The sequence below is a fragment of the Phocoena sinus genome, chromosome 18 (genome assembly GCF_008692025.1).
Source record: "Phocoena sinus isolate mPhoSin1 chromosome 18, mPhoSin1.pri, whole genome shotgun sequence".
NCBI lineage: Eukaryota > Metazoa > Chordata > Mammalia > Artiodactyla > Phocoenidae > Phocoena > Phocoena sinus.
In genome coordinates, this window is record NC_045780.1 from 77,849,256 (window position 1) to 77,862,922 (window position 13,667).

Sequence of the window (13,667 nt, forward strand, 5' to 3'; positions counted from 1 at the left end):
GGCGGCGGCGGGGGCGGCGCCGGGCGGCCGCCGCAGGTTCATGTGCATCTAATGAAAAGGCACTTGACAGTCGGCCAGGACGCACGCGAGGGAGCGCGAGCCGGCCGGACCGCGGCGCCGCCCGAGCCAATCGCCGTCGCCGGCCTCTCCATGGGCGAGCAGGAGGAGGGGGCGGTGGGCGCAGCCGGCCGGGCCGCGGCCGCTCCGAGGTGAACGGCGCCGAGACGGGCTCGCGGCGCGGGGAGGCCGGGCGCGCCGCCGCTATGAATTCCGCCGAGCAGACCGTTACGTGGCTCATTACCTTGGGGGTGCTGGAGTCGCCCAAGAAAACCATCTCGGACCCGGAGGGCTTCCTGCAGGCGTCTCTGAAGGATGGGGTGGTCCTCTGCAGGCTGCTGGAGCGCCTGCTGCCCGGGACCATCGAGAAAGTGAGTGCCCCCCGGCCCGTGCCCCCGCGGCGGCCAGGCCCGGGGCGTTGGGAGGCCTGGCGGCGGGGGCCGCGGGCGGCTGGAGGCCCCGCGCCCCACCTTGCCCCCGCCGCGGCCCGGGATGCGCGGAGGCGCTCGGGCGCGGGGTCGCTAGCGCCGGCACCTGGTGGCCGCGCGGGCCGGGAGAGCGCGGGGCGCGGAGGAGCCCACGCGCCTCCTTTGTGCGCGGACCCAGGAACGCGGCCCGCGCGGGGGGCGCGCTGTTGGCGCGAGGACCCGGTGGCGGGATCCCGCTCGGGGCGCCATTGTGTGCGGGGCCGGCTGGGGAGGGGTCCGAGCCGTGTTCAAGGGGAACGGCCCCGGGGAGGCCGGGAGGGACGGGGAGCTCCGCTCTGCCCCGCCCGAAGGAGGAGTCGCCCCTCTCTGTGACCTGAGCAGAAAACCGCCGTGCAAAGCGTCCTCCCAGGCTTTGTTTGAACAGCTTTTGTTGGTGGTATCGTACGAGAGTTTCGCCCTCTGTTTAATTGACCAATTGCTATGCATTTTTAAAGGATGCATGTATCAGTAGCTGAGGGCTGGGTTGTGAAATGATTTACTGCCCTCCCCATGAAAGAATGCTCATGTCTCCAAGCCCAAAGGATGGCAGACACAGGGTTGGAAAACCCTGGCATACTTCAAGCCTGGCTTAAAGTCCTAGATTTCAGTTTCAGGTTCGTACCTGATTTTGAACAGAATCCCTAGTCCTACAGACCCTGCTTCTCCTCTTCGTGACTTGTGGTTTCCTCGGGGCTGGAGGGTGAACCTTGGCTGCAACTCTTGAGTGATTCAAGTTTGCTTTCCTCTGGCTCAGCTGACAAAGCAGGGGCGAGCGGAGAGAGCGCTTTTTAAAACGGTGGATCCCTGTATCTCAAAGACACTACAGTCTTATCCCAGTTTTTTTTGCCAGTACATAATCTTAGGATCAACAATTACTTAAATGGTGTTAAATGTAGAAATTAAAGTGCACCATAATTAGGAAAAACTATTTAATTTTTTAAATGGGGTGTATTGGCCCGAAACACACAGTATCAATTTGCTAATAATAAAATGTTAATTAGGTGACTTTAAAAAGTAAACTGTTTAAACTTTTAAGTTGCCCATGTTCTGGCACTACATTTAAAAGGTCAGAAAAGATTTTATTTAATATGAATTGTGTATGCCCACTAGTTTTAGGAGCATGTTTATGAAAACAGAACCTGCATTTTAGAGTGAATAGCTGCCTGTCTGTCCAGGAGATAAAAATGTTGCTTCTAAATGAACCTGATGTCACAATAAAATTATGATTTAAGACAAGAATAAGGAGCAGGCTCTATATTTCCAGGCACTCAGAATACTCCACTGTCATCTGGATATCAGGACCTCTGGTAATAAAAGACAGATGTTGAAAGGCATTGAAAATGCATGCTAAGTTCACCAAAATAGGCTTATGTGAAAGACTTCCATTTCTAAAAGTGAAGCTTTAAGAAACTTCAGAGGCTGTTTGATAAAAACATGTCATTATCAATGCATATGTTACTTGGCATATTAACTGCATTCATACTGACTGGCAGACTTCAATAATCACTTTCTTTTAAATGTGGAAAGATTTTCTTAGAAAACTGTAGCATTCCTTTCATCTTGGAAACAACAAAGAGAGGAATGATTAACATGTTTAATTTGCAGAAGCCAAACTGAAACAACCCAACATGTTCTAAAACTGTGGTCATTTGAAACTTCTTATAGCGTAGCTACCCTTTTATTCCCCCTGAGCCCCAACTGGTTTGTTTAGAGGGACACAGTCACAGTGAAAGTTCAACGTCAAAGTAGCAAATTAGAGACAGAGCTACCGATTCTCTGTGGTATGAAGGTAGGTTTGGGCAGTAAACTGTTAGCCATTCTCCACCTCTAGAAAGCCTGGGTTTTAGAAATGTCACGAGCATTTTCCATTTCCCAAGAAGAGTTATTTAGTTGAACTTTCTGATGTCTGCTTGCACACCGAATGACGTCTGCCAGAGAGCACACACGCTGAACAGCCTTCACCGAATGTGGGAATGTTAGTCTGAGGACGTTTTTCCTTAAAAAGGAACATTTGGAAACTTCACCGAGTATTCACGTGGAATCGAAAGGCTCTTAACTTGACCCCAGTTTGCTACGTGAACACACAGAAGACTGATTAACGAGATGTAAGCAGCCTGCAGCTTAACTTGCAAATTCACAAAATGTAACACGACCCATTCAGCTGCGGATAGCATAGGGCAGAATGGAGAAAAGTGTTGAGGTGGCTTGGGTTTCCCGTGTGCCTCTTGTTAAGAAAACATGTCGTAGTGTGTTTCATGCATTCTGTTGGTTTGTTCTGCTTTAGGGCCAGCGAAGAGGGTGAAGAATGAAGGGCAGGTTCGTGTCAGTCCAGATTGTTCTGCTCATTTTAAAAAGCGCTCTGTTGAGGTTTCCCCTCGTGCAGGCTGCTTTTCTTTAGGTGGAAGGTCAGCCAGGGACGAGAGGGGCTTGTGAAAAGAGACACGTTTAGTTATCGCCAACGCTGTGTTCTGATACGTTCTCTGCCGTAGGGGAGAGAAAAATGGGTGTTACAGGGTCTCCTGAATCCTCGTGTATGAGGCTCCGCTGCTTTGATTTTGTCTAGTAATGGCCAGGATGTTTTGCTGACCTGCCCACACTGTTTGCTTCCGTCATTCCTCCTGTGATGAGAAACACACGAAGGCTGGAGACCCCGGGGAGGCTTGTGAGCCCTGAGCTCGTGAGTTAACACTTTAAACATCCCTGGGCTACTTAGTCACAGGGGGTGAACTTGAGGGGCAGTCGTGTTCCATCCTCTGCAACTTCCGTACGACTAGGAAGACACATTCAGATCATGGAAGTCATGAAAGGCTGCTTGATTTATTTAGTCAGTCAGTCAGTTACCGGCCACACCACGTGGCTTGCGGGATCTTGGTGCCCCGACCAGGGACTGAGCCCGGGCCCATGGCAGTGAAAGAGCCGAGTCCTAGCCCCTGGACGGCCAGGGGATTCCCAAGGCTGCTTTAATTTTACGTGTAACTGCAGCAGATGAACTTCCTTCGTTCACCACGAAACACTCAAGGAAACTGGTTCTCTCTCTCTCTCTGCCCAGGATAACAGAGCACACCGTAACCCGTAAAATGCTGCCCAGGAGACGCTCCATCTGTCAGTGTTTGTGTAATGCACAAATCAGGTGCTGCCCTCTGGCCCTGCTAGATGCCCTGGGTGTGCGTGTGTGTTCAGACTGGTTTAAGCTGTTGGCTGCGTATTAGCTTCCTAGGGTTGCTGTAACAAAGGACCACAGACCAGGCACTTAAACACAGAACTTCATTCTCTCACACCCTGGGGACACAAGTCCCGGATGGCGGTGTGGGCAGGGCTGCCCCTCTGCAGGGGTGGGGAGGCTCTGTCCCGGCCTCCCCGAGGCCTCTCGAGGTTCCTGGCTTGGGGCAGCTCAAGTCCAGTCTTCCCATGGCATCTCCTGGGGTCTCTTCTGTGTCCAAACTTCCGTTTTATAAGGACACCAGTCATTGGATTAGGGCCTCCCTCCCCCAGTATGACCTCAACTGATTACATCGGCAATGACCTTGTTTCCAAATAAGATCACGTTCAGCAGCCCTGGGGCCTAGGGCTTGAACATATGAATTTCAGGGGTCACAATCCAACCCATAACAGGTCGGATGATACGTTGGAACCAAACCAACTTATTAAGTGTTTACCTGTCTGCAGGGTGCAAAGCGCTGTTGGAGATAAAAAGATTGAATGACAAGTTCTTAAGCGTTTTAGTCCAGGAGAAAACGTAACTATAAAAACAAGAGCAGTAGAATTAGAGACACAGATGTAGAGGACAAACGTATGGACACCAAGTGGGGAAAGTGGTCGGGGGGGTGGTGGTGGATGAATTGGGAGATTGGGATCGACATGTATCCACTCATATGTGTAAATAGATAACTAAGAAGAACCTGCTGTATAAAAAATAAATAAAATTCAAAATTTCAAAAAAAAAAACCCCCAAAAAACCCGAGCAGCGTGGTGCAGAAGGAACTCAAAAGTCAGGATGTCAGGATGTCAGGCAGAGGGAACGGGCGCTGAGGAACGAAGGCCTTGGAGGGACCTGCGTCTGGGCTGCCCAGCCTCCGCTGATTTTTCTGACACGTGGATTAGAATATGGTTTGTGTTTCCCCAAACTGTGATCTGGCAGTCCTCGCTGATCTTCCGCAGACTTGCAGAAAATCAGTGAATTCTGATGCAGCATGGGAAGGAGAAACTGCTTTTTCCTAATTGATTCCTGACTTGCTTTCTGCTCTGTCCTAGGATTCTGGGGCTGGGCGGGGTGGGGTGGAAGAGAAGTCCCAGTGGCCGTCGGACAGCAGTTCTGAGTGTCCGCTGAGAGCAGTTTGCCTTTTCTAGGCCCTTCGGCCCTGAGAAGGACGTGGTCAGCAATGGCGGTGTGGTGTGTGAGGCCTCACTCAGGACCAGCCGGTTTGGAAGCCGGCGCCCTGCCCTGTGGCTGCTGTAAATACCTGCTCGGCAGCGCGGGTGAAGCCCGCAGGGGGAAAAGTTATAGAACACGTGACCTCCTGTGTTTTTTAAGGAGGCTCCTTTAAAGTTTGCAAACTGCATTATTGGCTGTATTAAGGTGCTTCTAATGAAACGACTTAAGGTTTCAGAATGGCTCGTTTTGTCATGATGAACAGCCGCCTTTGAAGCATGTGACTTTCAAGTACCATCTTGACCCTGCACCAGGGTGATTCTTGTTTGGGTTTTAGGCCCCATGTAACTGCATTTGCGGGCTCATTCAGAATAACCCCACCTAAAATCAATTTAAATCGGGACTACCTCCAGAGATCTCCCGAGAGCCACGCTGGAAGTGCTATGGTGTGGACGCTGGCACGCACGCACCACCCCCCCCCCCCCGCCCTCGCACGCACGCACACACACACGCGTGAACGCACGCACACACACACAACCCCCGCACGCACGCGCACGCACACACACACGCGCGCGCCCAGGGTGACTTGGGCTTGCAGGGCGCTGGGGGAAGGGCTGCAGGATGGCCTTTCATCAGGGGCAGCTGCCTCTGGGAGCTCTCCGGTGGGAGGACTCAGCGTCTGTGCTCTCCCAGGACCGCATTCTATTAATAGAAGTGACACCCGTCATGGCCTTCTTCCCTCATTTCTTTGAGCACTGCCCGCCTTTAGTTACTTCTCTTTTAAAGAAACAACTGTGGGTGCCCTGAGCTGCAGGCACCGTGCTAAACTGCTGTCCCGCTGTCCTCCCGAGTCTCCCCGTGTCACAGGTGAAGACACTGAGACCAGCAGTGTGCCGAGCCCGGGCCCCCAGCTGGCTCAGGGTGGAAAGCTCCGCCCCAGGTGTGCCTGCTGCCCTGGTTGGGGACCTTTCGGGCTGCCTTAGTGAGCACCTGCTGGGCACCCACCTGCGCTAAGTCAGGGCTGGTTCCTGCTTCAGGGATTACTCTGCCTTTACTGGGAATCTATCTAAACCAAGATCTGAAACAATACTGTGTGTGTGTGTGTGTGTGTGTATAATAAACTTTTTTGGTAGGGCTGTCTCTAGACTTTTGGACTGGAATCTCGTGGGAGCCGGAGTCGCCCATGAGTCTGTCACTGTTGGTAGAAGGTGGCAAAAGGCACACCCTCCCTCTGGGCACTCACCTCCACCACGGGCAGCACGGGGGGCCTGGGAGGTTTAACGGGTCCCTAAGACCCACTGGCCGCCCCCCGAGGCCACTGTAAAATGGGGTGGTCCCAATATGTGCTCCAGAGTCATCCAGTTGCTGTGTGACCTTGGGCAACCTGCCTAACTTCTCTCAGTTGCCTCCTCCTAAAAATAAGATGAACGATTCCTGTCTGGAGGGAATGGCCTATTGGGGCAGTAGGGTCATTATGAGGGTAAACAAGTAGATGTGAGGGGTTTTGTGCAGTGCTGGGCACAGAACAGGTCCTCGTAGATGGAAGTTATTATTATTTTATGGATCAACACGGAAAACTTCTCCTGCTATGTCCAGGAAAACTCTAAGCTGGGATCTGAAGCAGAAGGCTACTCGAATCCCGGAATATGTCCTTATTCTCACAACTGGGCAGATTCTTGCAACCTTAGCGGGCCCCTCCCTTCCCACCCTCCCAGACTACCATCGTCTGGGGTGGAGGGAACACGGAATGTGGCTTCCTGAGCCCTCCGCTGAGCGCATGCAGCTGCTGGCGCGCGGGGCCGGAGGGCCAAGCTGCGGGCTCAGGTTTCGTGTAGATAGGGTTTCACACATGGGAAGGGCCGGGAGTCACAGATGGGCAGTGAGGGCCCACCAGCCCGCCCCGTGTCTGCAGAGGGAGGGCGTTGGGGCCACCCCGGGCCCTGTGTATCCTGGGTTTGACTTCTGACTTTTCCCCTCCTTCTTCAATTCTACCAACTTAGGTTAGGAGAATTTGTCTCCCGGTGTTTTTATATTTCTAATGTTAGCTCTGAAGTCTTCAAGTTTTATGAACCGGTCTGGTAGTCCTCAGCCTTGCTTCTGTGGGATAGTACGCTGTGTCTGCTGTAGTCTAAAGGCAGGGAGATCGGGTGGGGACGTTTACACATTTCCAACACAGTTTCTCAAAATAGTTAAAACTAAGTGACGGATTTATCACCTACTGTGTGCAACCTAGTGTGCGCATCACGTACTCGGAAACACATGCACACACACACGTGTTCTGTACTGACTTTGCAGTCGAGTCATAAGAGAAGCCGTCGGGTCTGAAGCGTAAAGCGTTTGTGAATTCTCAGTGGAAGGAATACTCAAGACGTCACGCAGCCCAAACTCATCATTGGGTTCACTGAGGGCAGCACCATATGGCTGTGTAAGCTGTGCACTGCACAGTCTAGGGAGAGTCATTCACACTGTAGTCTAAGTGCACGGTGTCTCCAGGACAGTGCTGGGGGAAGGCTCTGGGGCAGTGGTGCATGAAGGTGAGCCTCTATGGAGGTGAGCCTCCTAGGTACACAGCAGATTAGAGGACGGTTGTGGTAGTTTATGGAGGTGGCCCCAATTCTCCATCCTCCCTGTAGCCATGCCCTTGTAGCGTGACACTGCAGCTCTTCCCGTTGAGAGGTGAAGCCTGTTTCCTCACTCCTTGCATCTGAGCTGACCTTGACTTGTTCTGGCCAATGGGACGTGGCAGAAATGACAGGTGTGGGACTTCCCTGGTGGCACGGTGGATAAGACTCCGTGCTCCCAATGCAGGGGGCCCAGATTCGATCCCTGGTCAGGGAGCTAGATCCCACATGCATGCTGCAACTAAGGAGCCCTGGAGCCACAACTAAGGAGCCCGCCTACCACAACTAAGACCCGGCACAACCAAAAAAAAGTTAATTAAAAACAAAAAAGAAGTGACAAGTGCTACTTGCTAGCGCAGGCCTGAAGAGACCTTGTGTGTTTCCATGCTCTCTCAGACCCTGCTTCCACCCTGAGGACCAGCCCGGGCCTCGGATGCTGAGGGATGCAAGACCACAGGGCAGAGAGCTCAACTGTCCGTGCCGAGGCCTCCTGGGCCCACCTGCAGCCCACCAACACCCAGTTGTGAGAGAGGCTAGCCAAGGTCGCAGAGCTGCTACCCGGAATCAGAGTTCACTGCTGTGTGAGCGAGCTCAGGCGAGCCCAGCACTGCCCGGTGGACCTGCAGCCCCACGGACAAAACGCAAGCTCACCTCAGCTGCCACTGAGGTTTCGTGGCTGCCTGTCCTGCAGCCTCACCGTGGCAGTAGACACGGTACAAGTCTGGAGAACGGAAGTGCTGTTTTGTGTGTAACTTTAATTATTATTACACTTAGAGCAGCTTTTTTTAAAGGGACCGATCAAGTTCCTATCTTTTCTCTAAAGAAGGTGAATGTAATTCAGCGCCAGAAAAAGTGTAGCACTTGAAACCTCTTCCAGTTTATATCTAGTTTTAGTTTAAAATGGGAATCCTCATTTCCAAGTTTGCTTTGAAGTTGCAGTTTCTGGCAGTGAAGTCATGCTCTGGCAGCATGATTTTTTTTTTTTTTTTTTTTTTTTTTTGCAGTACGCGGGCCTCTCACTGTTGTGGCCTCTCCCGTTGCGGATCACAGGCTCCGGACCGTGCAGGCTCAGCGGCCATGGCTCACGGGCCCAGCCTTACCGCGGCTTGTGGATCTTCCCAGACGAGGGCACGAACCCGCGTCCCCTGCATCAGCAGGCGGACTCTCAACCACTGTGCCACCAGGGAAGCCCTGGCAGCATGATTTTTTAGCAGTCTAACAAAAATCCTTAGAACAGTCTGGTTTGGGTTATTTGTAAACACCCTGGCCTGCGGTGGCCTTTCTCCCTCAGTTCTGAGTGTCTCAGTGCTATGCTTCTGCCAGGAAGACACTTTCCCACCGATTTCCTGTGCTTGAGACAGTTTAAGTTCATAAGAGACTTTTAAGTTCCATCTGAAGTTAGCAAATTTGTTCAGAAGCCTTTTGTCAGGAATACAGATTATCTGAAAAAGCCTGTTACTTTCTGAACGCATGCCAAAAGGTTATGACTGTCGTTCACTTTAGGAAAGAAAGCTAGAGGGGTTTTGACAGAAAATTAGGAGTTTCAGAGAGATCATCCTGGCCCGTAGCCTCTGTTGCTTGCTCTCAGGAGGTGTAAGAGGCGTGGGAACACATGGAATCTTCTTCAGGCGATCTTTCTGTGGTGCTGGAGAAATTGCCTTGTTCAACGGTGCTCATGTGACATTGGTGCTGGTAACAGATTTCTTCTCACGGAAACATGAAATTTTCTGGTCTCAGTTCTCTTATTTGTTAAGGCATTTTTGTTTCTTTTGAAAACAAGCTCCATAAATAGAATGGGGTTAAATTCTCGACAGCCTTGTGTCAAAGGTTAAGCTTCCAGAAAGTACCACACTTTTAAGCCTTGCTTTTAAGTGATGAGAGACTGGAACTGAGTGTCTCCCAGACTTAATCAGTGGATGAGAAATGGAGAAGAAGAGTTTGTTTCTCCTTCCTCTGACCTCTGACCAAGCACATTTACTTAGATTGAATTCAAGTAACTGCCATGTCAGTGAGCCAAGGCTGGTTCTTCAAATAACTAACAGTAACTATATTTTGTTGGGTGTGAGTCTTTTTTTTTTTTTTGCGGTATGCGGGCCTCTAACTGCTGTGGCCTCTCCCCTTGCGGAGCACAGGCTCCGGACGCAGAGCACAGGCTCTGGACGCTCAGCCTCAGTGGCCATGGCTCACAGGCCCAGCCGCTCCGTGGCATGTGGGATCTTCCCGGGCCGGGGCACGAACCCGTGTCCCCTGCATCGGCAGGCGGACTGTCAACCACTGCACCACCAGGGAAACCCGGGTGTGAGTCTTAAGCACCCTGCTTATAAATTGTTAGTTAAAACGATATTCTGGGAGTGAGAGAGAACTCACCCTGCATATGATTTAAGTCTTTTGTTGGCTGTAATAGAGCTTCTACCTTAGGAAGATAGAAAAATATGGGCAAAATTAAACCCACAGCAACTAATAGACAAAAGAGAACAATAAAGGACAGAATGGGAATGGGTGACGTGGAAAACAGAAAATTACTAGAGAAAACCAACAGAACCAAGAGCTTGGTTCTCTGAGAAAAATCAATAAAGTTGATGGGCCTCTTGAACTGGTCAGGAAAAATAGAGAGAAGACACAAATGACCAATGTGGAGAATCACTATAGATTCTACAGTTATTTAAAGGGTAATAACGGGATATTATGAACATTTTTATGCCGATACATTCTATATCTTAGATGAAAAGTACAATTTCCATGGAAGACACAGACTACCAAAGCTCGTTCAAGAAGAAACGGATAACTTCAGTAGCCCTGTATCTATTACAAAATTTAAACTTGTAGTTTAAAAGCTTCTCATAAAGAAAATTCCAGGCCAGATGGCCTAACTGGTGAATTCTACCGAGTAAGACTTATATCCAGAATGTATAAGGAACTCTCAAGACTCAATAATAAGGAAACAGTCAATTTAAAAAATGGGCAAACGTTTTGAGCAGATACTTCACCAAAGCAGATATACAGATGACAGGCACATGAAAAGGTGCTCGACATTATGAGTCACTAGGGAAATGTAAATTAAAACCACAGTGAGATACCACTACACACACCTATTGGAACAGCTAAAACTGAAAAGACTGATCCTACCATGTGTCGGCAAGGATGTGGATGGGCTGGATCTCTCAGCCACTGCTGATGTGAATGAAAATTGTACAGGCACTTTAGAAAACGGTGTTTCTTGAGATATTAAATACACATCAGCCAAATGATTTAGCAATTCCATTTCTAGGTGTTTACCCAAGAAAATGGGACTTTATTTTTAAATAGCCACAAACTAGACACAACCCAGAGATTTTCAACTGGTATATGGATAAACGAAGTGTTGTATTTCCATAGAATACCACTCGGCAATGAAAGGGAATATGCTCTAGTGTGGGTAAAAATTATGCTGAGTAAAGGAGCTAGAAAAAAAGTTCATACTGTATGATTCCCCTTATGTAAAATTCTACCAAAAAGCCATCATAATCTGTAGTGACAGAAAGTAGACCAGTGCTTGCACAGAGACACTCTGAGGGCACAAGGAGTCCTTTGGAGGGTAGGGGTGTTCATTACCTTGATTCTGGTGATGGTTTCACAAGTGCACATGTGTTGCAACTCCTCCAACTGTACACTTTAAGTATGAGCAGTTTACGGTATGTGGATCACATCTCAGTGTGTGTTACATGACAGTTTCACCCTGCACGTTGCAGGGAGTGGAGCTTTAATTCATTTTACTGCCAGCCCTCTACTTCTGAACCTGATTGTTCAGAAAACGTGTACGGAATTTTAAAGTGCAAGTATACTTAGCCTCCTTGCCTAAGAGCTCACTTATTTATCTGTCTATCTTCTCATCAAATCTGTATCAGGTGTCTACTGTGGTTCAAGGATTGTGCTGGGACACTTAATGATTAACAAAAATAGACTCGCATACCATCTAGTGAAGGAGAAGCACGTTAAAGATACTGTTTGAATTTGCTTTACAAGTTGAGATACGTGCTCTGGAGGCAAGGAACAGATTTCTCAAAGTGTGTAGCAGAGGAAGCTGATTTACATCTGGCAGATGGGACAGGTGGTGTCTTAGGGAAGGTCTCCTCCAGAAGCAGTACATGAGTGGGCTCTGGCGTGAGTAGAGGGGGTGTGTAATTAGAGGAGCAGTGGGGGACTTCTGGGTAGCCACAGTGCTGAGACCGAGGGAGAGCTCAAGTGCTCCTGGAGAGAGAGCCATGCGCCAGGCCCCACAGGACGTTGAGTGACTTTGGGTTTTAAAGATTTTTTCAGAGTTTTAAAGGGAAGGATGATGTGATCAGTTGCAGATTTTGAAAACAATACTCCAAACTTCCCAGTGTGGGAAATGGATTAGATGGGGCCCAGAACAGATGCGGAGAAGAGCGTTATTAAGTTCTTAGTGTGGTCCGTTGAGAGCCAGCGGGAGCTGGGATTGGGATGGACACCGTGCTGCAAAAACCACGAAGATGGCGGGGGAGAGTGTGAGGGAAGGCAGTCAGTGGGGCTCCATGGTGGGTCCACGGTAACTCCTGGGATTCTGGCTGCGCACGGGGATGGCTGGCAGAGTCACCTGTGTGAGTGGGAGCCTGGCCTGGGGCCTAGGCTTGGAACAAGAAGGTCATGAATGGATTCAGTGCTGAGGGTGCTGGACTGGAGCTCAGAGAGGACATTTGGGCTGGGTATAAATTTGGGAGTGACGCCATAGAGATGTGAATGCAAGTGTGGGGTGGTGATGTTTCCCAAGGGGAAATTATAGGTGAGAACTCCAGAAGGCCTTGGGGACTCAGACCTGGCTGGCCAGGCAATGCGGATGAGTCTGAGGGGCTAAGGAAGGTGGTGGTTAAGTCCGGGGGGGAGTGTGGTGACCTGAAGTCAGTGGAGGAGGATGTCCAGTAGACTGCAAGAGGTCAAGGGAGTGGGCTTCAAAACCCCACACCCAAAAAGCGTTGGCAGTGTGCTTGAAGGGAAGAGGGCTCCGTCACTGATCATCCTGGGACAGCGGGCACGCCTGGACTGTGCTGGACAGGCCTGGCTGAGCACTCAACCCAGTCATTTGTGATCTTAGCAAGGGCGCCTGTGCGCAGGAAAAGGGGGGGAGTGTGAGCTCAGGACAGACAGAGGAGCTGGGGAGGGGGTGTTGGAACGGAGGCAGCTGCGGACACGGAGGTGGGGAGCAGAGAATGTTGGAGGAGAGTGTGGAGCGTGAGAGAGCGGGGGGCAGCTGGGCACCCACAGAGGGCCCGCTGGACGCAGGGATGTATGAATTTACAGCGAGTTTTCACACCATGACGCTCGGGAACTCGGAAATTTTGTTAAGAGGATGTTGACCTTCAGCTGTTTTTTTCTTGATAAAGGAGCCTCTAGAAAACTCTTATTTCTTTCAGTGGCTTCAGGGAAGTATATCTATGGTGTTTCCCCCCTCATTTCCTACCTGTTTTAACATGTGTTCAAGTCCAGAGTGTGTTGAGACTACACAGTGGTGACTCTGAGCCATCTGAGGTTTCCGTCTTGTCTTAAATGAATTAACGTCAGGTGTTTAATCTTTCCCCTTTGATTCACTTTACTTCCCCCTTTGATTCATTTTACATTCATGAATGGCTTTAAAGGTAAAGATGGGGACGTGGCTGAGAACTTACTGCTCTAGGCTGTCTCTGTGTTTTGCCGCTGACATTTGAAAGCCCAGAGCTGATGGAGGTAAGGCCTTTTAGGGATGTCAACGTATAATTTTTAGAAAGTTCAGGTTCAAGTTGAGGCCTATTTGTTTTATCATTCTATGAGTATACACACATCTCTCCTGGGATTTGCTTTCTCTTTCTCATTTAGAAAATGCTCACAATTAGTTACATATCATAATAAAAGAAGGGAGATAAAGGTAAATCAAGTAGTGTTTATCGGGAGTATCGTCCCTAAATAACCACAGTAAACGTAAGCAGTGTTTAGCTTTCGGGTATTATTTTTCCCAGTCAAAGCAATAAAACCCGCACTATTCAGCCTGTCTCCACGTATGGGGAATGGAAGCTCACCAGTTATTTTTTCTCCTTAATCCTTCTTCTTTGAGAGGATGGTGGGGAGAGTATTATTGGGGGTGGGGGTAGGGAAGGAAGAAGTCTCTCTCTCTCTCTCTCTCTC

General features: G+C 49.9%; 1 protein-coding gene across 1 annotated transcript in view; it reads left to right on the top strand.

The window, feature by feature from the left end:
• The first annotated feature begins 246 nt into the window (after positions 1-246).
• ARHGEF7 (Rho guanine nucleotide exchange factor 7) overlaps positions 247-13,667 on the top strand; it is a 126,376-nt gene continuing 112,955 nt past the window's right edge. Inside the window, 1 exon segment of the mRNA XM_032611759.1 lies at positions 247-428. Within this exon segment, the coding sequence (XP_032467650.1) occupies positions 264-428 (165 nt within the window). The 5' untranslated portion in view covers positions 247-263.